Source organism: Megalobrama amblycephala, linkage group LG5 (assembly GCF_018812025.1).
Source record: "Megalobrama amblycephala isolate DHTTF-2021 linkage group LG5, ASM1881202v1, whole genome shotgun sequence".
NCBI lineage: Eukaryota > Metazoa > Chordata > Actinopteri > Cypriniformes > Xenocyprididae > Megalobrama > Megalobrama amblycephala.
Window position 1 is genome coordinate 24143831 of NC_063048.1, and position 26435 is coordinate 24170265.

At 37.4% G+C, this 26435-nt stretch overlaps 2 protein-coding genes and 1 long non-coding RNA gene across 8 annotated transcripts in view; 2 read left to right on the forward strand and 1 right to left on the reverse strand.

The window, feature by feature from the left end:
- Nucleotides 1–2625: 2625 nt before the first annotated feature.
- LOC125268840 lies at nucleotides 2626–7805 on the reverse strand. 5 transcript variants are annotated; one of them, XR_007184979.1, is made up of 5 exons: nucleotides 7623–7803; nucleotides 7162–7486; nucleotides 4857–4950; nucleotides 3979–4774; nucleotides 3044–3863 (listed from the first exon to the last, which is right to left on the reverse strand). It is a non-coding gene; the product is annotated as an uncharacterized LOC125268840 (long non-coding RNA). The 5 variants fall into 5 exon arrangements; XR_007184978.1 differs by having other exon boundaries at nucleotides 2626–3863; nucleotides 3979–4950; nucleotides 7623–7805; XR_007184977.1 differs by lacking the exon at nucleotides 7162–7486 and having other exon boundaries at nucleotides 3212–3863; nucleotides 7623–7800.
- A 2506-nt stretch (nucleotides 7806–10311) lies between these two features.
- The window catches only part of LOC125268834 (chitin biosynthesis protein CHS5-like), a 29945-nt gene continuing 13821 nt past the window's right edge, over nucleotides 10312–26435 (forward strand). The window contains exons 1-3 of the mRNA XM_048191370.1: nucleotides 10312–10380; nucleotides 12292–12388; nucleotides 15766–15868. Of these exons, the coding sequence (XP_048047327.1) occupies nucleotides 10378–10380; nucleotides 12292–12388; nucleotides 15766–15868 (203 nt within the window). The 5' untranslated portion in view covers nucleotides 10312–10377. The remainder of the gene's footprint in view (nucleotides 10381–12291; nucleotides 12389–15765; nucleotides 15869–26435) is intronic.
- Nucleotides 16360–26081, forward strand: LOC125268833. Of its 2 annotated transcripts, none has more exons than XM_048191368.1 (15): nucleotides 16360–17086; nucleotides 17986–18430; nucleotides 18720–18815; nucleotides 18977–19357; nucleotides 20006–20107; nucleotides 21071–21303; nucleotides 21919–22097; nucleotides 22189–22282; nucleotides 22383–22727; nucleotides 22811–22928; nucleotides 23051–23142; nucleotides 23248–23362; nucleotides 23873–24145; nucleotides 24282–24458; nucleotides 24543–26081. In XM_048191368.1, exons 2-15 carry the CDS (start codon nucleotides 18169–18171, stop codon nucleotides 24731–24733), a joined length of 2658 nt encoding a protein of 885 aa, XP_048047325.1. In that variant the 5' UTR covers nucleotides 16360–17086; nucleotides 17986–18168; the 3' UTR covers nucleotides 24734–26081. The 2 variants fall into 2 exon arrangements, with proteins under 2 accessions (XP_048047325.1, XP_048047326.1); XM_048191369.1 differs by lacking the exon at nucleotides 16360–17086 and having other exon boundaries at nucleotides 17110–18430; nucleotides 24543–24751; nucleotides 25255–26081.

Consider the following 26435-nt stretch of genomic DNA (forward strand, 5'->3'; position numbering starts at 1 on the left):
TAAAAGTAACATATTTAATTGTTTGTGGTGGAAACACCCACACATTTGACCATAACAAACTGATTTTTTACTCATTTCAGCTCTGTGTTTGCCAAGTTGCAGATATGTTTGGTGATGAGAGAATTCTAATATTATAATATAATTAAACGAGGCACACTGATTACAACAGGAAGTCCAAAGTTATCCCATTATCTCTATCCTCTGAATGAGAGAGCTAGATAGAGAGAGACTGACAAAGAGAGATAAAGAAGACAGAGCCACAACTACAGCCAAGCATGAAAATGTAATTTGTTGTACAAATAAAGGATGGTTATGGTCATTGTTACACATCTATTCAAAAGCTATGAATGCCTCTTTACCTTAGACCTACCTATTCTGAGTTTAGCTGGTATATAGTGAGCTAATGGCTTTTTCACATGATTTACATCTGGGCAACACAATCAGTCTCTCTGTCATCTTGTTTTGATTTTCACGCCAGCACCCACGTAATGATACGTCATGCAAATTGTAATGATTGACTGTGCCGCTTTCATCAGTTACTCACCCTCATGTTGTTCCAAATCTGTATTATTTTCAGTCTTTCGTGGAAGAAGAATGTGATGCTGCTCTTTTCAGTATAATTAATAATGACTTCTAGTTTTTTTTTTTCATTTTTGGAGCTTGACAACCTATGGTCACCATTCACTTTCGGTGTGTGGAAAAGAACAGTGTGAACATCCTGCCTAATGCTGCTGAAATGACCATAAATTTATGAATTATCATAAAAACGATCATTTTGATACCTGAGTTTCCAAGTTGGGATGGGCCGTAAATTTTAACCATTGCTGTAGTGATAGTTAAGTCTTTTCCGCAACATCTATATTGCTTTCTCTTGCAATACAGATCCAAGAGAATGGGACAATGGGACACTACATTTTATTCAAAATCTGTTGGATTTTATATTGACTAAGTATCTTCTACACTTTGCATAAAATTTCCTCAAGAAATAGGCAAGAATAAACCTGCTGTCCTCTGTGATTCCTTTTCTCATAAGGGTGAGTTAAAGGGGACCTATAATGTCCAGATACATATATCTGTTTGTCTCAAATTTATGTGTAAAATCTACATAAAATACTTTCATGAACAAATCATGATTCATCAGTACCTTTTTCATTCAAAAAAAGTATTCTAAACTTACAAAATAAATGTAGGGACAAATCACAATCTGGATAGCATTGTAAATGTGTTATAAGATTAAATTATATTCATAGATATATTTTGTTATATAAATCATCTGTATGAAAAAATGAAGTTCTTATTCTTTATTCAGCATTTTAATGGTTACAATTACCATGTGACTGAGACGTGAGACTGAGTTACATTCTCAGAATCCCTAATCTGATTAATGAGAACTTCAAATAAATGTGCACAGTTCTTCTAGTTTTATATTTACTTAGTAAACATTTAAATATATAAAGATACATATCATTTACAACAAATACTTCACTTATATTCAAATTCTTCTGCAAACAGACAGCACAACTATACAGACAAACACACCAGCATACAGTATATGCAAAAAACATTGGATGTCAACAGACCTTTGGTGGGAAAAAGGGGCAGATTCATTTGTTCTCATTTAACCACCAAAAAATGTGTCAGCCACATCTGTGATTTTTAATGTTTATTTAAAGCTATTAAAAAGAGTTTAAAGAATACTTGTTGGCGTTTCATTAAACATTTTGATTGGTCTTCTTATTGCTCACCATATCTCATCACAACATGGTACTTATCTTAAAGGGGGGCTTTATTGGGTCTCTTCCACAATATGCTCCAATGCTGTCTCGAGGTCTCTTCAGGAAGACTGGCCAGTGCTTTTTACCCCCTGCAATATGATATAAGAGTTATAAGATATAAGAGTTAGTTCACCCAAAAATGAAAATTCTGTCATTTATTTCTCACCCTCGTGCCGTTTTACACCCCTAAGACCTTCGTTGATCTTCGGAAGACAAATTAAGATATTTTTGTTGAAATCCGATGACTCAGTGAGGCCTCCATAGCCAGCAATGACATTTCCTCTCTCAAGATCCATTAATGTACTAAAAACATATATTAATCAGTTCATGTGAGTACAGTGGTTCAATATTAATATTATAAAGCGACGAGAATATTTTTGGTGGGCCAAAAAAAATAAATAAATAACGACTTACTTAGTGATGGCCAATTTCATAACACTGCTTTAGGAAGCTTTCAGGAGCGTTATGAATCTTTTGTGTCGAATCATGATTCAGATCGCGTGTCAAACCTCCAAACTGCTAAAATCACATGACTTTGGCGCTCCGAACCGCTGATTCGACACGCTGGCTGCGTCCGAAACCGCCTACTCAATGAGTAGGTACTTAATTTCAATAAGTAGGGCCTACTTACTTAACGAGCGCCAAAAGAGTAGGTACTTAACAGCCAAATCTCGTTGAGTATGCGAGATCCGAAAATAATCCGCCATGTTGACGTTATCATGTGACCTACGACGTTATCACAAGTGCAACAACTTAAAAGATATGAGTGACAGGTTTAATTCTTCTATCTGTTAATATCTTGATATTGATTAAACTGCTTATTTTGTGGTCTTGTTGAAGGAACAGCTGCCAGTAATTTTGTAATTGTAATACAACTAATATAGTTTGAGTTAATTTAAAGTTCTTATATTTTTATAATGTGAGTTTATTTTTTGTTACAAAAACCCAAATTCGTGTGAATATGTTATTAATTTCTTCATTTAATATGCAAAAATGTCCATCCACAAGCATAAATCTAAATTTTTCCCCTTTTTCTTGTTGAATTAGCTCTAGTTTCATCCCTCGGGCTTACAAATAATAAATAAAATAAATACTTTTATGCATTATGATGTATTCAAAATATTTAACCTTGTCATCATGCTTTATGTGTATAATTTCAAACGATGATGTATACAAACACATTTTTATGTTTTTTTTTTCATTATTATTGTTCATTGTTAAAGATACAACTGGTATTTTCCCTGATCTTGTATGTTATTATAGGTCCTGCAATAAAATAAAGATGAGTGACAAGTACACTAACACCTCACAGTACCAGTAACTCCACAACCCTACCTAGTGCGGTTTCCCTCAGTGTTAGCAATGTCTGCACAAAGAAGACATCAGCAGCTGCTCGAAGATCTCACCTTTGAAGAAGACTGTTGATTTTATACTCAAAAAAATGTAAGTAAAATCTACTTGAAATTAAGATTACCTCAGAATGAATTGCTTTGCTAGCACACCCCAACATTAACCATAAACCAAAACTTAATTATATTACTTTTCATATTACTTCTTTAGTAAAACAAGCAAAATGTAATGTTTTGTTATATGACAGCTGTGCATGAACACACACTAGACAAATACAGCTGATGTGAATACATCTCCATTTACAGTCAATGAAAGCATGAAGTAATACAATATATACATTTACTGATAATAGCATAATTAATAAGTAAAGAATTAATAAAAGTAATAATGACAATAATTAAATAAATGCATGTACAAGTCAACAACACACGAAACAAAGCTTTATTCAAATTTATTGATCTAACAATCACATATTTACAGTCCTGCTTCCATCTCAACACAGCTGTGCCAATTCTGCAGCTTTATTCTGATGAAGCAGCTGATGAACACATGATCCATCATGTCCCTCACCACTGCTCTTCTCAATGGGGACATCGTTGATCCTGTGGATGAGGAAGACCATAATGATGATGGACCCCTGAACCCCACAAGCTTGAAGCAAGAGTGGGAGAAGATGTGCGGGACAATCTGGCTCTGCTGTGTCTGCTGCAAACATTCATCTGCTCTCCATCAGCATGACTGAATAAACAGATTAAAACTTTTTACACTTCATTCATGTCAGCATTCAGTTTCTTGCCATACTTCATTTCATATTTTTACAATTACATGATGATTTCTTTTGTAGCTTCATTACTTTTGTGGTGTGGTGGCCTAAACCACTGAGCTGGTCAGCAGAAGGTTGCTGGTTTGATCTGTGCAGCATCTCCACCAGTGTGTGCTTGATCCAGACACTTTACTCCAGGTTGCTCCAACGGGATCATCCCTGTAATAAGAGCACTGTTAGTCACTTTGGATAACAGCATCTGCCAAATGTAAATTAGATATTTTTAAAATCCTTTTTTGTTAGTGTTTCGAGCACAAATGTTAATTCAAGCTGTTTATTTCTTAAAGTTTACTTTTTCAAGGTACTACTATAATATAAATTCATACATACATTTCATACATATTTCTATTTGGGGGCATAAAGGGTTAGTTCACCCAAACAAATAAATTCAGTCATTATTCACTTGCCTTCACGCTGTTCAATCCCTGTGTTCATTTTTTTGTTTTGTTTTCTTTTTTTTTCTGAACACAAAAGTTGATTTTGATCAAGTTTGTCCAGCTAGTTTCTACAATATCAGTCAATGGAGCCTGACTTCCAGAAGCTTCATGACATTATTTGATGATGCTTTTGAAGCTTCAGTGTATGAACTGAAACCAGCAGAACAAACTTGACCAAAATCACATCCTCACTGTTTGGTCTTTGTCTAGATGCTCTCGCTGGCTCTGGACTCACTGAGGATGAAGAAATCACATCAACATCAGGTCAGATGAGGCAGTAAGGGCAGGAGGAGTGATGGAGGGTCTCATCCATGACACTGAACCATTCCTAGGATCTGCTGTGTCTCTCCATCCTCAGTGCTCACACCAGTCTGAGGACATTTCACATCCTACAAACATAATACAAAAGCAGTCATTTTAGCAGCACAATGTCATCTGATTTCTGTATTAGAAGTAACAAAATGATCTTACTTTATATTTTTGTTTCAGGTTTTCCTTTTTTTTCTCTTTTTTTCACAAATGCCACTGTCATCTTTCCTTGTAGGTCCTGCTCCAACACAAAGCTCTGCAACAAATGCACAGATATCAAGAATCAGAAAAGTACTGTAATAACTCTGTTTGAAATTACAATAATTAAAATAAACTACAACTTAAGATTTAAATAGACTTTGTATTAATTTCTGTCCCTGTAACATCAGACAAGATTCAAGTTTCCTCTGAGATTTATGTGCTCAAATCTACAAATCCTTAATTTTGAGGTAGTTGAAGATTTGTTTTAACTCACTTTTTATCCAACACAAATGTTCCTTGTTTTATTAAAAGTACTAACGGACAAATAAAATAGATAACTTATGTCTGTCTAGTTAAGTGTACATTTGTTTATTTACATTACTTGCATTCATGTAATGTAAACAGTGTTGACAACAGTGAATTCTACATAATAGCACATACACACATCACTCATGGAACATAATCCATCATGCAAAAGTCATAATACTTTATATATTCTTAATATTTTCCTGTCAGATGTTAAATAAACATTTAGTAAGCATCTTTAAGATGTATCCTCTTCGGAGAATTAAGTTATGTGTGTTTACTAGAGCTCCGTGTTATCTATAATAAACATAGGTGTGATTGGCAAAGGACAAAAAAGCAGGAAAATATACGGTGCACTTACCATGGGGCTTTGTTATGGGGAGGGGCTTACGGAGGGGCGTGGCTTGCTTTTGTACTGTTTTTTTATGATAAAGTTATAAAAAATAACTGCTCAGTGCTGCAAAACAGACAACTTAATTCTATATAAACTATTAGGGGTGTGACGAGACAGGTATCTCACGAGACGAGACTCGAGATTGAGTTCACGAGACGAGACAAGATGGCGAAATACACGACTAGAAAAAATAGTCTGCAGGTGTATTTGAAATGTTTTAACGAATCATCTTGTAATGAATGTCATTTCAGTTCTACTTTCTGAGTATGAATTATCATATGCAGTAAAAGACAACAATACTCAAGTAGTAATGTAAAAGGTTTTGCCACTAACTCAACTGACTGACTTCTCTTCTGTATGATTTCAGTCTCTTCAGACCTTACTGTACATGATTTATGAGCTTCTACAACTTTTGACCTCCTAACTGAACTCCTTTCCACAAACTGATCATAGAAATAAAAACAGTATAAATAAAAATGTTAACACTTTACAATAAGGTCTCATTTATTAACATTAATGTACTACCAACATCAACTAACAATGAGCAATATATGTGCTACAGTATTTATTAATCTTTGTTTATGTTAGTTAATAAAAATAGTCATTCATTGTTAGTTCATGATAGTTCACAGTGCATTAACTAATGTTAACAAATGAAACCTTATTGTTTGTGCTTAATAAGATTAAGAGAAAACTGTTATTCATTTTTTATGGTAACACTTTACAGAGCTAAGAGATGGTTACAACTACACTGCCCAGCCTAAAATAGCTTGCATATTGAGAGATATTTGTATTCATAAGGGAGCCGCTTTCAAATGCGGGGTATTGAAATCGCGTTTGAATGAGCGCTCGCGTTTACTTTCACTTTCGTGATCGCGCGTAACTCTGTAAATATGGAGCGGCGGCGACCGTTATCCAACTGAATTAAATGTTTTTTATTTAAATACAAAGCAAAATGACTGTGGAGGCATAATGTAAACGTAGAGGTGGCATATTCTTTCCTAATCATCCTAACACTCTGTCATGGCAACATCACGAGACTACTTTTCGCCTCGACGAGAAATCTCGTCACAATTTAGTCTCGCTCGTCACACCACTATAAACTATATAACAGCATAGATATTACTAGCCTAAACTGGACGGAGACACGGAGCGCCCTGTAACTCACTGACCTGCCTGCGTTCACAATTCACACACGGTGCAGATGGGAGGGAGAACGGCTGACTACACAGTTTATAAATTGTGTATTTCCCTCACAATTGTCACAAAAACTCATAGTCGGTACACTGTCTGTCTGGTCTCTTTGCGCGTTGCTTTGCGAGATCATGCGGCGCGATTTTTTTTCCTCACTCTGCACGAGTCTGCGTGAGAATATGGGGGTGTGGCGTGAGAGCGTGAGAATTGGGTCAATGAATGCGTGAGAGTTGGCAGCCTTGCCGTTACTTTGCTAAATTAGCCCAGAATCGTTTAACATTCATGTTATCATGACAAAAATGATCAATAGATTGGTTAAATTTTACTAGACCTGCATATAAAAATGAAAGACAATATATTGGATTTACTTACCTGAATCATCCCGTGTTCACTGAAGCTGTTCACGTGAGTAGATGGTTGGGCGCGGTTGGGTGTGTGCGCATTCATAACGGTGCGCGTACACTTTGAACTTCAATCGTGACAAATGATTGGACTACTTGCGGAGTGACATGACGACATGAATCAGAGGCACAAAAAACGTTGACAGCGGTGAGCGGTCATTATGTTTACCAATACTCGACCCATCGCAGCCGCCGCGTCCGGGCGCGGAAAGTGAAGTATACCCGGGGCTTTAGGAGAGCATCATTTTCAGGTCGGAAAAGCCGGATTTCCAGATTTTTCCGGAAGAATCACACCCCTGAATAAAACATGTTTTTACAGTAAAATCACAACTATAGTGTCTAGCATCTTTACACATTCAGCAGTTTACTCTACAGTAGTTCAACAAATGTGACTTTAACACAAGAACCGTGTTTTTGGTTTTCAATACTCACATTTGACAGCATCCGCGTCGCTTTTCTCCTCCGTGTTTGATATGACGTATCCTCTCCCATGGCCTCCTGGGATAGAAAAGTATCCATCGAGGAACACTTCAGAATCTGGGCGGAAGCAGTAGGCCATCCGGGAACTTCTCGACTACTTATTTATGATTACTTTGGTTTCTGGCATACTTATTCGCTCGCCTACTGCTTTTTCCCTATTATATATTAGGTAAGTAGGCGGTTTCGGACGCACTTTAAGTAGGCGCACGGCCGAATCTCGCGAGAATTAGTACGTCACCCAGGTAATTTTCGCCTACTCTTTTTGCTTCTGACATAAGGTGTGTTCGACATCGGCTGCGGCTGGATGTAACCGATCGGCGAGATTAGCCGCGTGCAGGCGGGGAGGAGCTGAAAACGGAGACGTGAAGTCGGACACGCTGTGGTTCCCGTAGTTTGCTGCATTTACGTCAGTCATGGCTGATCATGTGGTGTTTGCTTGCTTTATCGCAGCTTAAGTGAAATAAATGCAATATTTGACTAATACACTGCATGTTTCAGAGACCTTTTCATTCAATACTTTATGTATTGCTTACAGCGTCTGTTTTTACAAGAATAAAGTTCAACATAAGCATATGTTATTAATAACAATGTAGTTGGGTCTTTGTTTTTTATCCGTTTTATTTTGATAAACATGACACAATACAACATCGCGACTACATGAAAAGAGCTTTAACTGTTATAAAAACACAGATTTTTGAGCATTAGTGGAGCTGAAGGCGTGACAATAAACAGGAAACACACGTGATCGTTGTCATGCGGTGAATCCGGCCAATCATGAAACAGCTGTGTCGTCATCAGCGCTCGTGCAGCTCCTCTTGAGAAACTGCGCTGGCTAACTCAGGCGGCTGATCTCGAATCGCTCTCGTGGTACTTTGAAGCTATACGTCACAGTCACATGGTGTCGGCGCTGTCTCAAGTCGGACAACATTTCTTACCGGCATGCACTGCTTCAAGTCAGCCGCCGATCGGTCTGTGCGGCGCTGCATGAGCTCGAACACACCTATACTTATTCGCTCGCCTACTGCTTTTCCCCTACTAAATAGTAGGGAAGTAGGCGGTTTCGGACGCAGCCGCTGACTCATAACACTCCAAAGCTTCCTGAAGCAGTGTTTTGAAATCAGCCATCACTAAATAATTCCTTTTTTTTTTTTTTTTTTGGCACACCAAAAATATTCTCGTCACTTTATAATATTAATATTGAACCACTGTACTCACATGAAATGAAGCTCTAGCGCAAGTTCTGCCGGGAAGACTCAAATGTTACGTCACTTATTAGCTCAGATCTAACCAATCATTATCTAACACTTGAAGTATAAAAGATTGGTACTTACACTTGTCTGAGTTCGCAGATGCTGACGCAAACTTTCACCTCCATCCTCCCCACCACCACCAGGATAGTCCCCGTCCATACTCCCAGGGGTCAGCTATGCCCCTGCCTTCAGCTTCAGGCAGAAAACGCAAAGTCTGCAACCCTCAGGACGTGAGCTACGGACGGGGCCTACGCCAAAGAACTTCAACCTTTATATTTTGCTTGCTGTTTGGTAATAAATATCAGTGTTACGTTATCTTGCCTCCCGGGTCTTTCTGGTAGAACTGATTTAAATATGTTTTTAGTACATTAATGGATCTTGAGAGAGGAAATGTCATTGCTCCCTATGCAGGCCTCATGGAGCCATCGGATTTCAACAAAAATATCTCAATTTTCGTCAAGATTAACGAAGGTCTTATGGGTGTGTAACGGCATGAGGGTGAGTAATAAATTACAGAATTTTCATTTTTAGAAGAAATTTAACACTCTTCTAATGATGAGAATTGTTCTTTATTGCTTTTAGACAACACAACAACAATAATAATAGTAATTATAATAATCAAATATGGTTTGTCTATGGGTTCATTTTGGGGAAATTAGTCTGGTGATGCTCAGAGAGGAGAACAATATTTATTCCACTTCAAGCTAGGAAGTAATTATGTATATAGCATTCAACCAGAAGCTTCTAAAGGCTAATGCATGATTACAAAAAGAAAATAATTATATTTATAACTACATTTCTGTTAAATTAAACAAATTTTATTATATATACAGCATTTGATTATTTGACCTAAGCCACGTGTGTGCATCGCGTGAATGGGTGAGGTCTTGTGTGCTCAGGCCACCTCAAAACAAGAAACTGCTCTGAACATACTGTACAGAAGAGAGTTGATTTGAGAGTTCAGTCAGAGGATGTGATCCGTACAAAGCAAAATAATTATAGTTACAATGAATTGGCTTCTAATTTGTTGATGGAAGTTTGTAGATTTGTGGAGTGATATTTAAGGTTTTTAAAATATGTTTGTAAAGCCACCAAAAATTTAAATTAATTAATTACTTAGCATTCATGCACTCCACCAGTTCTTAAGTATATTTACCATAGAGCAATTTAGTTCAACAATGACCCCGCCAATGCAAATTATTTGGTTTTGGATAAGTGCTGTATTTTGCAATAATCGCAGATGCAAAATAATTAAGTAGACCAGTTGAAGCAGAAAAGAGGGGTGGGGGTTAACCAATCATGCAACGATACAGCTGCTTTTGGTTGGAGGAAAAGTCTGTCAGAGTCATGCATGTGAATTTAGAGGTAGTATTTATTGCAGAATTTCAAGAGAGTTTCTAAAGTGCCTTTTGATGTTTGATTGAACAGTCTTCTCATATTGCTCACCACATCTCACCATGGTACTGTAAGATCAACAGATCCTCAGATACTTTGATCTCCTGAGATATGGACAGCACAAACGCATACAGCCATTTGTCTCCACACCCTACAGCGTGAAGTTGCGGGAAGGCTTCTTTCTATCCTTTCCTTCCTTCGCATTTGCTCCTTCTCCACCAATTCCTTCCCTTTACACATTCTTCCCATCACTCAGTTCACTTAAAAAGATTATATACAAATTATAATGTTCTGTCAATGCAAATGAATTAACATTCATGTTTGGTATCATTTGAAATGTCTCAATGCAACTGGTACAATGGTCTTGTCTACATAAAAGTAAACCAAAGGTATTAAAGGTTTTAAGAGTTTTAGAGATACTTTGGTTGCAACCATGGGTGTGCCTCTTTCCCAGGGTCTTTCATCTAAATTACCTCCTGTTCCACAGCAAGGTGCGAACCCCTGAGGTCTGTGACCCTAGTCAATGCAAATTCTGATTGTAAGTTCATGCCCCACATTGGGGGATGTTTTGTCTTGGTCTGAGTATTTAAAGAAATGTTGCAAAAGGCTCAGGGCGCTTCTGTATTCAGACGTGCCCTCATTGCTGGGTGTCTAGGACACTCAGCAGTGTGTATTTTCCTAATGTCAGGTATGCATCTTACTCTATTTCTGAGCATTTGATGTTTGGTATTGATCACCTTTGAATTGATTATGTAATTGGCAGGATACATTTACCTGACTAATAAATTGTCACATTTGATTTATTCTGACTTACTCTGAAATTATTGACTTCAGTAGATTACGATGTATCCATTGTTACCGCAAATCTGCGTCAGGTTAGTAACGGACTAAAGTCCAGTTGAGTGGAGCATAAGGGCACACTAACTGTGATTTTAGAGCTCCGACTAACACTTGGCACTAGTTCAAGTGTACTTAGACTGTAAAGGCTAAAAAGGGAATTCCGTTTAGGACAACTAATCGACCAACCTAAATAGAGTGAGCCTTACCTCTGTTTATTGTAATGTTACTCTAGCTAAGTGTACATGAGAAATCATGGCATAACCAAACCAAAGCTACTATAAGAGAAGTAATATTGGTCAGCTTACCTGTAGTAGTGGTTATGACCTCTGACTAGAGTTAGTGTTACTTTAATTCAAGTGTATACAGATCTATGGGGACTACACAAATACTTTTAGAGAAAGCAAGCATGAGAGCGGCACTCTATTAGTATGGTCAATTACCTCTGTCTAGTGACCAAGACTGACGAGTTTGTGATCGTGGGCCCGCATATTAATGAATGGCCAGTGCGAGGACACTGTGCAACACTGAGAACCGAATGAACGAGTATAATAAGAGTAAAGAGTTAAATAGAATATTCAAATGTAAAGCTAAATTATTATACAAATGACCAATAATCAATTGACATTCTAAACTAAATTCGAGGTCATAATAACATGGAGTCAGATAAAAGATTATTTGGAATTAAACTACTTTGCCACGCTGAAAAGACGGAACGCGCAAGAAACCTTCCCCGCCCAGTGGGAAACCGCCATTGGGCCGATTGGGCAGGCCTTACAGTACTGTATCATTTTCATCCTAAACAGCAGGTTTATGGGGTCTCTTTCACAATATGCTGTTTTGGGGTCTCTTCTGGTACTGAGTATTTTGTATAGTATGCATTTTCTTCTGTAATATGATTTATAATGTTTTTGCAACATACAAGGAAACTATATGGGGAAGGGTCTTATGTGCAGTATGTTGTAGATGTATTTGGTAGTCTCCAGTTAAGCAATTCTTTAAAATGCAACTATATATTTTTAGATTGCCTTTGTTATGTTGATTTTTTTTGTATATTCTTTGCAGCAGATATTTACATCAAATCTAATGTCAAATAAGTTAATGTGAATCTCTCAGTCTCTATTTTCTCTCTCTTTCAGTTGAGACTCTTTGTGTTGCTTACAGCAGTGGTCTGCTGCAATGCCTGCAGACTCGAAAAGATGAACAATCAAGATTCCACTGAGAGTGAAGAATCAGGTGATGTTACTACCTGGGCAGCATTTCCCAAAAGCATCATGAGCCTAAGTTGATCATAGCTCCATTGGTGGCAATGGTTCTAGGATCAGTTTAGGCTTACAGTGCTTTTGGGAAATGCAGCCCTGGTCTGCTGTGAAAAACATAACTATTCCCACATTTTTGCAAAATGTTAAATATGTGGCCGCAGGTATGAACTGCTGCAATTTCCAGTTAAAAATGTCCACCAACTGGTGCTATATAACATGACTATGCATATTTTGGCAGATGAAAATTATAAATTACTTTATTGTTGGTCGCTGTGTATCTCCATTATGCTCTACTATTGATTGATTGATTGATTGATTGATTCAGAATTTGTCACTGCACCTCTCATATACGGCACTGTGAGATGACGTTGTTGTGGGTGCTTAAATGCCGGTTGGGTTCAGAGACCGCGCATGGCTATACCAGTGGTTTGAAGATGTATCCCTGTTTAAGCATTAAATTCACTAAAGAAATACCTGTTTTGGCGCCATACTACGGAGTCCCTAAAGGGATGTGGTGGTGAAAAAAAATTGGGATGGGAGGAATTTTTTTTTTTTTTAATATTTTGCGTTCCCTCGCAAAGATATCGTTCCCTTGGACTCGGACAAAATATCACGCAATTGCGACTTTATATCTCAGAATTCTGACTTTATAACTCGCAATTGCGACTTTATATCTCGCAATTCTGACTTTATATCACGCAATTGCGACTTTATATCTCAGAATTCTGACTTTATAACTCGCAATTGCGACTTTATATCTCAGAATTCTGACTTTATAACTCGCAATTGCGACTTTATTTCTCAGAATTCTGACTTTATAACTCGCATTTTTTTTTTTTTTTTAGTGGCGGAAACGGGCTTCCATACAATTGCGAGTTATAAAGTCAGAATTCTGAGATATAAAGTCGCAATTGCGTGATAAAAAGTCAGAATTCTGAGATATAAAGTCGCAATTGCGAGTTATAAAGTCAGAATTCTAAGATATAAAATCGCAATTGCGAGTTATAAAGTCAGAATTCTGAGATATAAAGTCGCAATTTCCATACAATTGCGAGTTATAAAGTCAGAATTCTGAGATATAAAGTCGCAATTGCGTGATAAAAAGTCAGAATTCTGAGATATAAAGTCGCAATTGCGAGTTATAAAGTCAGAATTCTGAGATATAAAATCGCAATTGCGAGTTATAAAGTCAGAATTCTGAGATATAAAGTCGCAATTTCCATACAATTGCGAGTTATAAAGTCAGAATTCTGAGATATAAAGTCGCAATTGCGAGTAATAAAGTCAGAGTTCTGAGATATAAAGTCGCAATTGCGAGCTATAAAGTCAGAATTCTGAGATATAAAGTCGCAATTGCATGATAAAAGTCAGAATTCTGAGATATAAAGTCGCAATTGCGTGATAAAAAGTCAGAATTCTGAGATATAAAGTCGCAATTGCGTGATAAAAAGTCAGAATTCTGAGATATAAAGTCGCAATTGCGTGATAAAAAGTCAGAATTCTGAGATATAAAGTCGCAATTGCGTGATATAAAGTCAGAATTCTGAGATATAAAGTCGCAATTGCGTGATATAAAGTCAGAATTCTGAGATATAAAGTCGCAACTGCGTGATAAAAAGTCAGAATTCTGAGATAAAAAGTCGCAACTGCATGATAAAAAGTCAGAATTCTGAGATAAAAAGTCGCAATTGCGTGATAAAAAGTCAGAATTCTGACTTTTTTTTCTCGCAATTAACTAATGGTCAGTATCTCTGTCTGTAACAGTGCATCCAACGATAGCCGTGCTGCCGTGAAGTCTGAAGCTGTTGGTGTATAAAATGTGCCACTTCAGCTTTGTCTGATTTATTGCGCCTCCGCCACAGCTGATTCTTCTTCTTATTATGATTATTATTATATTGTTATTATTGTGTAAAATTCATTAGTGTATCCATTCTGTTAAAAACTACTTTTATTGCCCAAATACCTCGACTGTAATTTGCAGAATTGCATGATTCTACCCTTGAGTTGCAAAGTTAATGAAACATGATAGGTATTGGTTGTTTTAGTATTAAGCCCACTAGATGGCAGTAAAAGCTGTTTTTTTTTTCTCCTTGAAACGCTGTGTACAAGGTTACCGTGGAAACATTCTATATGCATATTCCTGCATAATGCATATGTCCGGAGACTAATCTTTATGTGTCTCCTCCAGTAAAATCAATATTTCTTTATTCTTTATTGGTAAATCGGCGCTAAAAATAATCCTTTATGATGTCCTCTATTTTATGTATAATAATAACAAAGCAGCAATCCTGATGGTCTATTTAATGTATAATAATAACAAAGCAGTAATCCTGATGGTCAGTCGCAATGAAAGGAAACGCAAGCAAAGTATTCTGAATTCAGAATTCTGACTTTTTATCACGCAATTGCGACTTTATATCTCGCAATTCTGACTTTATAACTCGCAATTGCGACTTTATATCTCAGAATTCTGACTTTATAACTCGCAATTGCGACTTTATATCTCAGAATTCTGACTTTATAACTCGCAATTGCGACTTTATATCTCAGAATTCTGACTTTATAACTCGCAATTGTGAGATATAAACACACAATTGCAAGTTAAAAAGTCAGAATTCTGAGATAAAAAGTCGCAATTCATCTTTTTTTTATTGGCTTTTTTTTTTTTTTTTTTTTTTTTTTTAGTGGCGGAAACGGGCTTCCATATTCCATAGACCAGTTTATATATTATAAAGCATTTGAGGAAAATTGGGTTGTTGTAGCTCGTTGTCTAGGTTACTATGATTGGAAATGGCTGCATTTGTGTTTTAACAACGTTTAGCTCCAGAGTTATTGATCTGGGAAGCTCGAATCTGTGAATATAGCCTACCAACTTTACTGAACTGCTTGACATAAGCACTGACTGCATTTCTTTAAATTTGATTCAAACAAGTTTAAACTTTATGAGTCGCGCATTACTTGTGTGCATTATTAACGTGCATTATTAATTATTAGCTGACTGAAACACTAGCCTACTGCCAGCCAGCGGGACACTGAAGTGTTTGTCCGAGCTCACATCTTTGCGAGGGAACGCAAAGTTTCTCGAGGGAATTAACGCAAAGTTTCTCAGGGGAACGCAAAAGATTTGAAAAAAATAAAAATAAATAAATCCTCCCATCCCAATTTCTTTCCACCACCACGTCCCTTTAGGGACTCCATATTATCCAGTGGACATTTCATCTGTAATTTGCAGTTATGAAGTTAAATCCGTGATATAAGTATATCCGTAAAAAGTGTATCCGTGTTTGTTTGTGTGTTTATTATGGATAACAAAGTAATAATATTTGAAGCACGTTTCTATTATTTGTTCAGGTTGTTCTGACACTGATGGAAATTACCATGAATTTTCCTCTGAATGGGAGAATGGACCTGAAACATGTGTCTGTGTGGAATTTGGAATCATCTGTTGTGAAAAGTATTTGCCTACTTGCACACACCTCACTTCCCCTTGTTAATTTTTTGTTTATTATAGAATATTTATATTGTGATGCTCTGATGCATGACTGTGTTCTATTATCTTTTTCTTATTTGTTTTCATAAAATGGCATAAGTGCATGAAAGGCAGCATATTAAATTATCTTTATTTAAATATAGGCCACCTCACTTTCACATTTATAGAGAAAATGTGGTAACACGTTACAATAAGGTTCATTAGTTAAACATTAGTTAATGTATTAATTAACATGAATAACCATGAGAAATACATTTGTTACTGTATTTACTAATTTTTGTTAACGTTAATGAAAATACAGTTGTTCATTGTTTGTGCATATTACTTCACAGCGCATTAACTAATGTTAACAAGATTTCAATGATGTATTAGTAAATGTTGAAATTAACATTAACAAAGATTAATAATTGCTGTATAAGTGCAGTTCATTATTAGTTCATGTTAACTAATGTAGTTAACTAATAAACCTTATTGTAGCTTAAAGTGTTACTGAAAATGTAATTCCAACTTTCTCTTAGAAATCTGGGGCCGTATTCACAAAACATTTTATCTTACCACTAAGAGTTCTCCTAAATAGCAGTAAAAGTTCTTAGCTAAGAGTTTTACTAGACTGAAGTCTTAAGCTAAGAGTAAGAGCAGGGTTGACCTCATTGCTATGGAGTATAGACACAGTGATTGGCTGATGGGGCAACACAGTCTCACCCCCTACTCGTCAAATGTCTGACGCATGGTCAGTAGACCCTGGCGTCACTTTTTAACGCACTGGGTATACCTTTGGCGTTATTTTTCGACGTGCAGGGTAGTCCGATAGACTTCTATAGAACTCAACAGCGTTGAAATTTGACGTCTTGGGTCAGCACACCGCAACCCGTTGTCTGCCTTATGGGTCGACACTACAATAAATAAAAATAAAAAAGGAATAGGCTACAAAAAATGATTTAGTAAGCATTTTAAGTAAGCATTTTAAGAGTTTTCTTGTCATAGGTAGGACACTGCTGTAATTATAGCAGGCTGGATAACGTTTTTATCGGAGGTTTGTTGATTTTAATAAATATATATAATATGCTACGATTGAGTTCAATTAATCTTTTTTTGTTGTTGTTGTTTTATTAAATCCTCTAAATTAATAACGCTGACGTGAACGTATGGGCGATCCCAAGGTCCATTGCGATTTTACACTCGGTAAGTAGAAGGGTTAACGTTAATTAATAGAGATGGATTACACATCAAAAACTGTTGAATCAGGACAAGAAGTTGTGTTTAGAAACTTTAGATTTGTAAGGTGGCCATTTCTGATGACTGTTGATATTTCTGATGATATTTCTGATAAAAATATAGCTTTCTGCACCACATGTGCGGGCTAGCAAAGTTAGCTAATTGAATTCAAGTTCATTTTTGTCGCATATAATCATGTAAGGTACAATTATTGGGGAATGTAAGATTTTCATAATGAGACATACTGTAAGTGTTAGCTGTAATGTATGTCTGCGTTGGGATTCTTCTTGTGGTTGTGTGTCGTTGCTCTTTGCCCAGTGTTTTGTGCCCATTTATACACATGCTAGTCAGTGTAACTTATAACTGTACTAATGAAAGCATAGACATGAAAATAAAGCACATTAACAAATTAAATCAGTGTTAACTAAAAGCTTGTATTCTAAACTACTATGAATGCTGAGGGAGGTTTTTGATTAAAATCATCACAGGGAAAAGGAAATAATCCAGTTAAAGAAATGTGTTTCCTTGTTAATACAAAAGTATAATTAATAACATAAACAGATTTAAAAATGGCACTGATTATCAACCAAACTGGCATTGTGAATGGTTGGTATCAATATCAGCCATGAGTGTCAAGATCAGTCCATCCATATCTAGTGAGATATTGTATTGTGAGTTTGCAAGGCAACACCCAGCCCTACAGTATTCTGGCCTAATATTTATATAAGCACCCACAGACCTCCTCCACCACATACCAAAGCATGGGCAAACTAGACCAACGTTTTCTCAAGTTCTTAAGTATTTTTGTAGTTGTATGTAGCATGATCTTCAAATCTGAATTTATATTCTTTCCCTTCTCTCAACAGGTCCCCTAGTCCCTTCATCATTTACTTTAAAACTTCAGCTTCGTTACAAAGCAAAAACAAAGGCACTTTTTAGAGCCACGTTTGTCTAGTTAATTGTTGTCAGTCCATCTGGTTCTCTGTTGTTCTTGCTCTTTTGCTCTTCCCCCTATCCCTTTAGTGTTGTCTTGTTTGTCCTTGTTCATCATGAGTGACCATTCCAATTTCGAACAGGTCCTTAATGAGCTTGATGAGCTTGTTGAACATTCTAAATTAAATTATGAACTCAAGACCTTGGAAGATTTCATCAATAAGATGCCGGGAGAACAGGAGGCAGCACCATCCACCAGCCATCAACCAGTCCAGAAGGCTCCACCATCCACCAGCCATCAACCTGTCAGGTGGCTGAAGAGAGACAGTGATGGAAATGTTGTCTATGACAGACCAAGATCATCCCGAAACCAAACAGGTCAGTTTTCTTTTTTCAGTCATATTACTTAAAGGAGAACTCCTGTGATTTTTCACATATATCTAAAACGGAGATATAGATTGTTTTACCACTTGGGATTGAATACACGAATCAGTAACGTGTCTGGTATGAGATATGAGGTTTTTATTACATACTCATCCAAAGTGGTATAGACAACGAAATTGGGCCAATAGAAGTTTGTATCATTGTGTGGAATAAAATGAGCTTGTCAAAATCTATGGAATTGTAATGCTTTAAAGGTTGATTTGGGTTTTATTTTCTGCTACAGCTACTAGTCACAGCTACAGTCGTAAGACTGGTGCTCATACTAGGATGTTGGACAGCAGCATTGAGATGACCAACTACTGTCCTCCTGACACTGTTGGTATGTTCTTTATTTTGTCTCTATTAGTTCATTATGTTTATAGATTCTAATAATTAGAATGTAAATTACATGTTTTTGCGTCAGAATAGCCGACAACATCCATGTTGCACACTTTGATAGTGTAGAAAATTGTTTTTAAATACGATGTACTATTTTAACAGAGACTTTCCTTGAAGAGCTAAACCACTCACAGGGTGATGACTTGGATGATCAGGAAACGGCACCAGCACCACCACGAGCTTCCTCAGACTGGTCTACTCGAAAAAGTCTCCTCTCAGAGAGGTGGGAGAAAGAGAGACCCTGTCTGGTGAATACCATGGTGGCACAACAAAATGCGACAACTCAGATCTGCCAACAATGTGGCAGCAGTCCAGCTGCTGTCCGTTGTCGTGACTGCCGACCACAACCATTCTTCTGTGCTGATTGTGATGTTAGTATACACCGAAACCACGTGTTCCACAACAGGGATGCAACAATAGCTGGATTCTTTCAGCCATTGCCTCCAACAACCTGTGTCGTGGAGAGGGCTCTTTCCCAGTGTGGTAAGCTGTATTTCTTTCTTTTTTTTTTTTTTTTTGAGTGTCCCATTTAGGGCTGCACAATTATTGCAATCGTAATTGCAAATATGATCCAATGCAACTGCCTAATGGTAAAATCTGCAAATAACCATGAATAGGTGACATTTGACTTTTATATTCACGTCATCCTCCTTGACTGTGCAACTTCTGGTTGGTGGGTGTGCGTAATGCGTGAAGGGTACAAAAATTCTGATTGGTGAACTTCAGTCGGTCAGTGGGTGTTTGTCTTCTTGTACACTGGCTGTGCTTCCCTATAAGAGGTGGCACAAATTAAAGAGACATTTGGAATATTGAACTGAATCAAATCATTCACATTAAAAAATCATTGGAAATGGTAATCGCTTTATCTGTCAGAAAAAGCGCAATTATATATTGTGCAGCCCTAGTCCCATTCTCAGTTTATTTAAATAACTTCACAGTATAATAGGCTTCACAGGAATCTGTTGAGTACTTTCTCTGAAACACACTTAATGACCTTTTATCTTTTAAAGCTTTTCAAATCATTGATTTAAAAAAAAAAAAAAAAAAAAAAAAAAATCATTACAGAATACTTCCCAGTTAGTACATAGGATGATGCATGTCTTTAATCCCTGCATATGATGTGTCTTTCAGTGTGTATTGTGCCGTTGGAGATGCCCGAGAAAATATGTAGTTGTTCTCCAGGATCGTTGAGTGTCAACCCAGGAAAAGTTGTTGCTGTGGTTACAATGAATGGTAAGAATAAAATGAACTTAAGGGAACATTCCCAATCAAGTGGCTGTAGCGTCCATATCACATTGTGGGCAAAGTGCTGATAGGGACCTGGGTTGGACTTTAACCTGATTCCACCCCATAGGGCTCTCCCACTCGCTTCCTGCCACTTTTCATTGTCCTATTTGAATAAAAAAACAAGGCTGTGCTATTGGCTTTGTAAATGTGTCCTGATCTATTTCTATTCAAATGTTCCCTATAGTGGTCTGAGCTGGGCAGGGTTTTCAGTCCTGCATCCCCCCGTTCCCACAATATTCTGTCCCGTTCCGCAATAATGTGACGGTTTAGTCCCGCTCCCGCCCGCATCTATAACCTTATGTGCATCTCCCGCCTGTGAAAGACCGCAGGATAGGCAGGAGGGATGTTCAGTTTTGTGTTCTGTCTCACGAAAGAGGCACTTGACAACTGAGAAAGACTGCCAGATGTCTGATTTTAAGTTTCTTGGTTCTGAATGTACTACATGGGTGATAGTAATGTAGGCTACTTTTCTTTAGAAATTCACAAATATCTGAAGTAGCCCAGTGGTGTCCTCTTCTTCTGTCATGCTTTCAATTTCAAGTTTCAACAACAGAGCAGCAGGAAAGAATTGAAACCACGTAAACAACACTGTCAGTTAGGCTGCTTAAACCCCTTTTTTATCTTTTTTTTTTATTGCTGCCTAATAGATTATCTAGCTGAACTATAATTACATACACTACTTTCTCATTTGTATATGTTGTTTTAAACACATATTTCATTTGCAGAAGTGCAGTGAATCATCTGTTCCTCCCGCACCAGCAAACACACCTGTCTCATCCCGGCCAGTCCCGCATAGAGCTTTCAAAACCTGTCCCGCGCTGCAGTCTTTTGTGTCGGGACATGTGGGAGGTGCCTCTAGTTCCCAATGCATTTGTTGTGCATAATCCAATGTGTTCTTGATTTTTCCAGGACGATATGATCTCAGTATGCCTGAGATGAAATGCGAGGCATGCAAAGCCACTTGGAGCGCTGGAGTGGATGACCTGGTCCGAAATGACTACTGGCCTGCTACCCTTCACTTTTCCACGGTGTACGCTACAGATGTGTTTTGTTCATATGAAGAGTTGAAGATGGCAGCACCAGGACTGTCCTGCCAAGCATTTTTAAGAATGCTTGATCAACGAACTGTCCGATTTGGCCGTGTGAGTATTAGTGGTGGGAATCACTAACAACTAGTACTAGTATTGACGTGTATCGCAGAATGACTATGGTGACATTATCAGCACATTGATTATTATAATTGGAGCATGTTGATGATATCAAAACACAGTGATTCAGCTGTACTTGATACATCTATAGAACATCATCTAAGATTCAAAGTCTTTGTGTAAAAACTACCGCTCAGTAAAAAATCTAAATTCGTACACTACATGTACAAAAGTATTGGAGCAATTTATCAACTCAATCACTCAAAACATTAGACCTGTTGTATAAGATCAAGTAGTGATGTCCTTGTCACATTCTAGTCATGCAGTTTGCATTCAGAAAAAAAAAAAATAGGTCCATAAAGACATGGTTGGTTAAGTTTGCAGTGGGAGTTGAGTTTGCTGTGGAATTTGTCTTTTTTTTTTTTTTTTTTTTTGGAGACTTTGGTCGTGATGTTTTCCAAAAGATTTCCAATGATGCACTGGGCTGCCTGTGATGAGCAGCTGCCTGTGGAGGCTCGATGCTGGAGGATTTGGTGTCACCTTTGACCTTATTAACTTTAGTTAACTTTACTGTGAATTATGTTGACATGTTTTACTGTTCTGAAACAGACTGGGAAGATCACAGCAGACAGCTTCAGAAAAAGCTTTTTGGAGTGGGAGGCTGTTAGATTTGAGGTGGATAAGATCTGCAGGGAGGAGCATTTTGTCTGTCCTGCGTGCACCCCAGACATGCTTGCTGTTTCTGTGGATGGAAATCGCAAGCACTACCGCTTTAAGAATGCAGCAAGGTACTTACAAAATGTGTGTAATTTGCACTGTTGTTAAAGTAACCTTTGCTGTGTCATATTGAAGGTCAATGTGTACCTTTCTTTCATTTAGATCTGAAGAACAAGCCTTATTTGATGGCATCTTCATTGCAAAAGATGATGAAGTAGAGAGATTTGTGGATTACATTCATTCTACCACCAACCATGTAAACTTGTTGTACAATATTTCTAAAAACACCACCAATAACATCTTACAGTTGACATTGTTTGGGTGACTATTTATATTAACCTTTTTCCATGTTGTAGGTCTCTGGAAGAGGTGTCTGTGGAGGGGAGTGGTCAGCTGCCAGGGAAACGTCTCAGAGATCCTCAAGTAAAATTGATGAGGAGGGACTTGAGCTTGCAGTCTGTCGACATGGAGTTTTTCTTGGCGCTCTCAACATGTTCAGGGGAGAAATCTATGCTTATCCCCTCTACCTGCAGAACAAGCTGGCAAATAAGCCAATAAGCTTTTTTGCCATGGATGTAACCTGCAAGTACTGGCCCTACCTCAACAAAGTGGCAAAAAGCTGCCCGGAGCTCCAGCACCTACTTAGCATGAAACCGTTTCTCTCAGTGTTTCATGCCAAAGCCCATGATTTTAAATGTGAGGTAAGAAAACATTACCATGTCATTGACTGTCCCTAAACACCTGCAAAGGTATGTTGGCAGCTTTTAAGTATTTTCTTTAATAGGTTAAATGGAGTGGAGCTTACCAGCAAGGGGCCGGATTGACACTTGGGGAGGAGGTTGAGCAGTGTAACGCCTTCCTCTCTAGGATTGCTGTGACCACGAAGCACATGTCCAAAGCAGGTAAGGTAACCACACACTGGACTACTTAGATTGAAAGTGTTACAAGAAAATTGTAGCCAGTGAGGGACATGTGGTACAACACAGATTAGTGTATTTTTTTTTTTTTTTTTTTTTTTTTGCAGGACGTACAGACATGCTTACACTGATGGCCATGCGCTGGAATCAGCAAAAGTTTAAGAACTTGGCTACTTCACTTGCCTGCCGATATCAGAAGGTAGAGATGAGTATTGTTATTTTCTTATATTGTAAATACCTTCTATTGTATATTTTTGTAGGTATAACATTTTTCTTCTTTCATTTCCTTTTTTTGTTATTTAAGGCCACAAAACGCCTGGAGAGCCAACTTCAGGACCTGGAAAGCATGAGAATCCAGCTGGCAGTGACACAGGTTGAAGTTGAGGGCTGGGTCACTGATATTAAGGAGTGGGCAGAAGGTGAGAGTTATACTATTACTTTAATGTCTCAGTTCTGCAGAATAATGGGAGACATGCTTCTGCAAGTAATTACTGTTTTAAAATGAAATCATACATACAATGTTTTCTTGGTCATGTACTTATGCAATTAAAATGTCAAATTGTAGTATGTAGTGCATGCACACTGGAAATCATGCCGAAACAAAGTGCCCTGAAAGTACCTGAATGGTTCACAGTCCAAAAGTTGGAACATTGGACATTTCTCGCAGTTAGCGGATCCTATCTTGGCTACGTTGTCATTTTCTTTGGTACCCTGTTACATACTTCCTATACACGCTAAGAAATATGAAATGATTATTGAGACTCACCTGTCCTTCCTCCAGGAGCTTTTCTTTTATAAAGAAAAAAAAGGAAGCAAAGAGGGATAATCCTTATGATTTCCCTGTGGCATTCTGTTACATTGAGACTTAGCTCATTTCAGTTACTGTCATGAAAATGTAAGCAAAATGTTTGCATTTCTTTTCTTCTCAGCAACAACATCCCAAAAGAATGCCGATCTTGACGCGGTGACCAGTAGAATGGAGGTGCTGGTGGCCAGCATTAAAAGAAGGTCCCAGCGCCTTTACAAAGACACCGATGGCAGCAAAGGTCGGGCCCGGATTCGGCGCAAAATCAGAGAGGAGAAGGCCATTCTTAGCTCTGTTGTTGAAAAATACAACAGTATGGTTCCAGATACAGAAAGAATCGCCTTTGACATCATTCTCTCTGACGAGACAGTTTGGCCATGGCAACTTTCACATCGTGGTATGTACACAAATCTGTTGACAATTTTGTTTGATTCACATAGTAGCACAAAACCAATTATGCCTTATCACAGATTATTTCAGAAATTCTTTGAAAAATACTTACAATTCACTTATTTTCCACAACTGTATCCCAGACGCTGTAGATTTGAAAACCAAGAGGAAGGCGTTTGATGTTGTGATGGCAATAAGGAGACTTGAGGAGGAGAAGAAGATTGTTCTTTCTGAGATGGCAAAGCATTGGAAATCTCTCTCCACTCGTGCAGACACACTCAAGGAGATGTCATGCCAGCTTTCCAGTGAGGCATTGAAAAGTACGTATTTAAGTAATGTGTTGTAATACTATACTGTACATTGTAATTTTTTTTTCTGATAATTTTTTGTTTTACTCCCATAAGGTGAGCTGTGGGCTCTAAACGAAGAAGGGATCAAGGGTTTCCTCAGCTTAACTTTGAGAAAAAAGCAAGAAGTCACCAGAATGATGAAGCATGCAAGAGACTGTTATGCTCAAGTTTTGACTGGAACAAGTATGGACTTCCAGAATGATTGGGATGGATACGACAGTGATTCTGAACTGTCAGACGACTGAGTATGAGGAGCTCTCAAAGTGAGAAATGAGCATTAACTCACTTTTGTTTTGATTCCTTATATTTGTCAGTGTTTCCTTTTTAGTTTTTTAGGTTTTTTAGCAGTGGGGGCAGGTCCAAAAAAATCACCAGTTAACTTAATTTAAATTTGCAAGACCAGGCTTAAATGAACTGACAACATAAGTTATACGACTTACGGTTCTCAAGAACGTACACACACAATCTCAACTGGCTTATCATCCGTACAGCGTCTCTTTTTCCTTTCTCCCTTTTTCTGCTGAGTGACGCGCATGCCCGCTTTCATACATTCATATATTTCTGATATACAAATCTTTGTAATGTAAACAGTTTAAAAATGTCATTACAAAGTGACAATTATATTTTGGATATAAATATAAATTCTCTTCAGCGTTCTGCTTTCTCCACCCCATTCTATCAGGGAAATCTGTAGAAGCTTAACAGGTTTAACAGAGGCCATCCTTATATTTAACATATTTCAGAAATGAAATGCCATTTCTTTCAGCCTAAAGGCCTGGCCCCCATCTTGGGAACATAGGAATGACTGTGTCATAGAAGAAGGTCTGCTAAAATGACTGTTGTCACATTGCTGGTTCCAAGAAACAAAAAAATGTGGCCATGTGGACAACAATAAAGTTCTACTGTTCTTCTAATGTTGTAAATAAAAATTATTTGTTTATAAATCTCTGCTTCATTATTCAAAATGTTTCCTTAATTTTGGACAATAAACACTGTTTTCGTACAAGCTGCTGTCTAAGTAACATTTTAAAGCCTTGTAGTACTCAAGGTATAGCCAGCTTTGGTGTTATGAATAACCTTACAGTTGACACTAACCATATTCTTGTATCTACACTGTTTTTGGAAAAAAAAAAAAAAAAAGACACGTTTGTAAAATGGAGCTTGCCCTCAATATGTTTTCCATGTGTAAATGAAGTTTACTGCTACACACTATATAAGTTTGTAACAAATAAAAAGGAACATTTAAGTGTATTGACTACAAAACAGCTTTCCCATGAGTTATAGCCATGTTTTCAACCATTGTCAGCACACCTGAGAAGTCAATAAAAAAAGTAATAGTACTTAATAAATTATTAATACAATGATTTTACTGTCATAATCAGCCAGACAGTGTGTCACATACAGTAGGTTCTGACATAACAGTTAACGTTAGGCGTTATTGGCTTGAAATGCTCCAGATCCAGGCCTATGTAACGTTAGATGAGCAACTTTTCTCGTAGTTTTCTCTTCCTTTTCCAATTGGCTGCTTTGTAGTGAGAAATGTGCATTTTATTTTTACAAAACTAAAGATACAGATAATATACATTCATTGAACGAAGATTATCTTTCGTTGCTATGGCGGTTGCTATTGACGCAGCTGAAACCACGTAGCTTGCATTACGTACTTCCGCCCGGAAGTATTTTCTTCACTTTATATATAATTATATTTATAACATTTCTCCACAGAAAAAAACAATATGATAAGTCAACAATACGATATGTTCATGTTAATGCTATCACATTTAATAATTTCTCCTTCGATTCTGAGAAATATGTTTTTTTTTCTTTTTTGTAGCTGAAGGTTATGGAAGTGCCTCGTGTTGTGGGCGGAGTTTGCGCGTTCTACTGTTTGGCTAAAATATCTGAAATAAACCAACATTTTAAATTTTTGTTAACACAGATTATCTA

Bases quoted from the DNA above. Each gene is read 5' to 3' on its own strand.
- LOC125268833 (XM_048191368.1), top strand. From the start codon at position 18,169: ATGAGTGACCATTCCAATTTCGAACAGGTCCTTAATGAGCTTGATGAG. The intron at 20,108-21,070 runs GTAAGAATAAAA...TGATTTTTCCAG, and splicing joins TGCTGTGGTTACAATGAATG to GACGATATGATCTCAGTATG. The intron at 24,459-24,542 runs GTACGTATTTAA...TACTCCCATAAG, and splicing joins TTCCAGTGAGGCATTGAAAA to GTGAGCTGTGGGCTCTAAAC.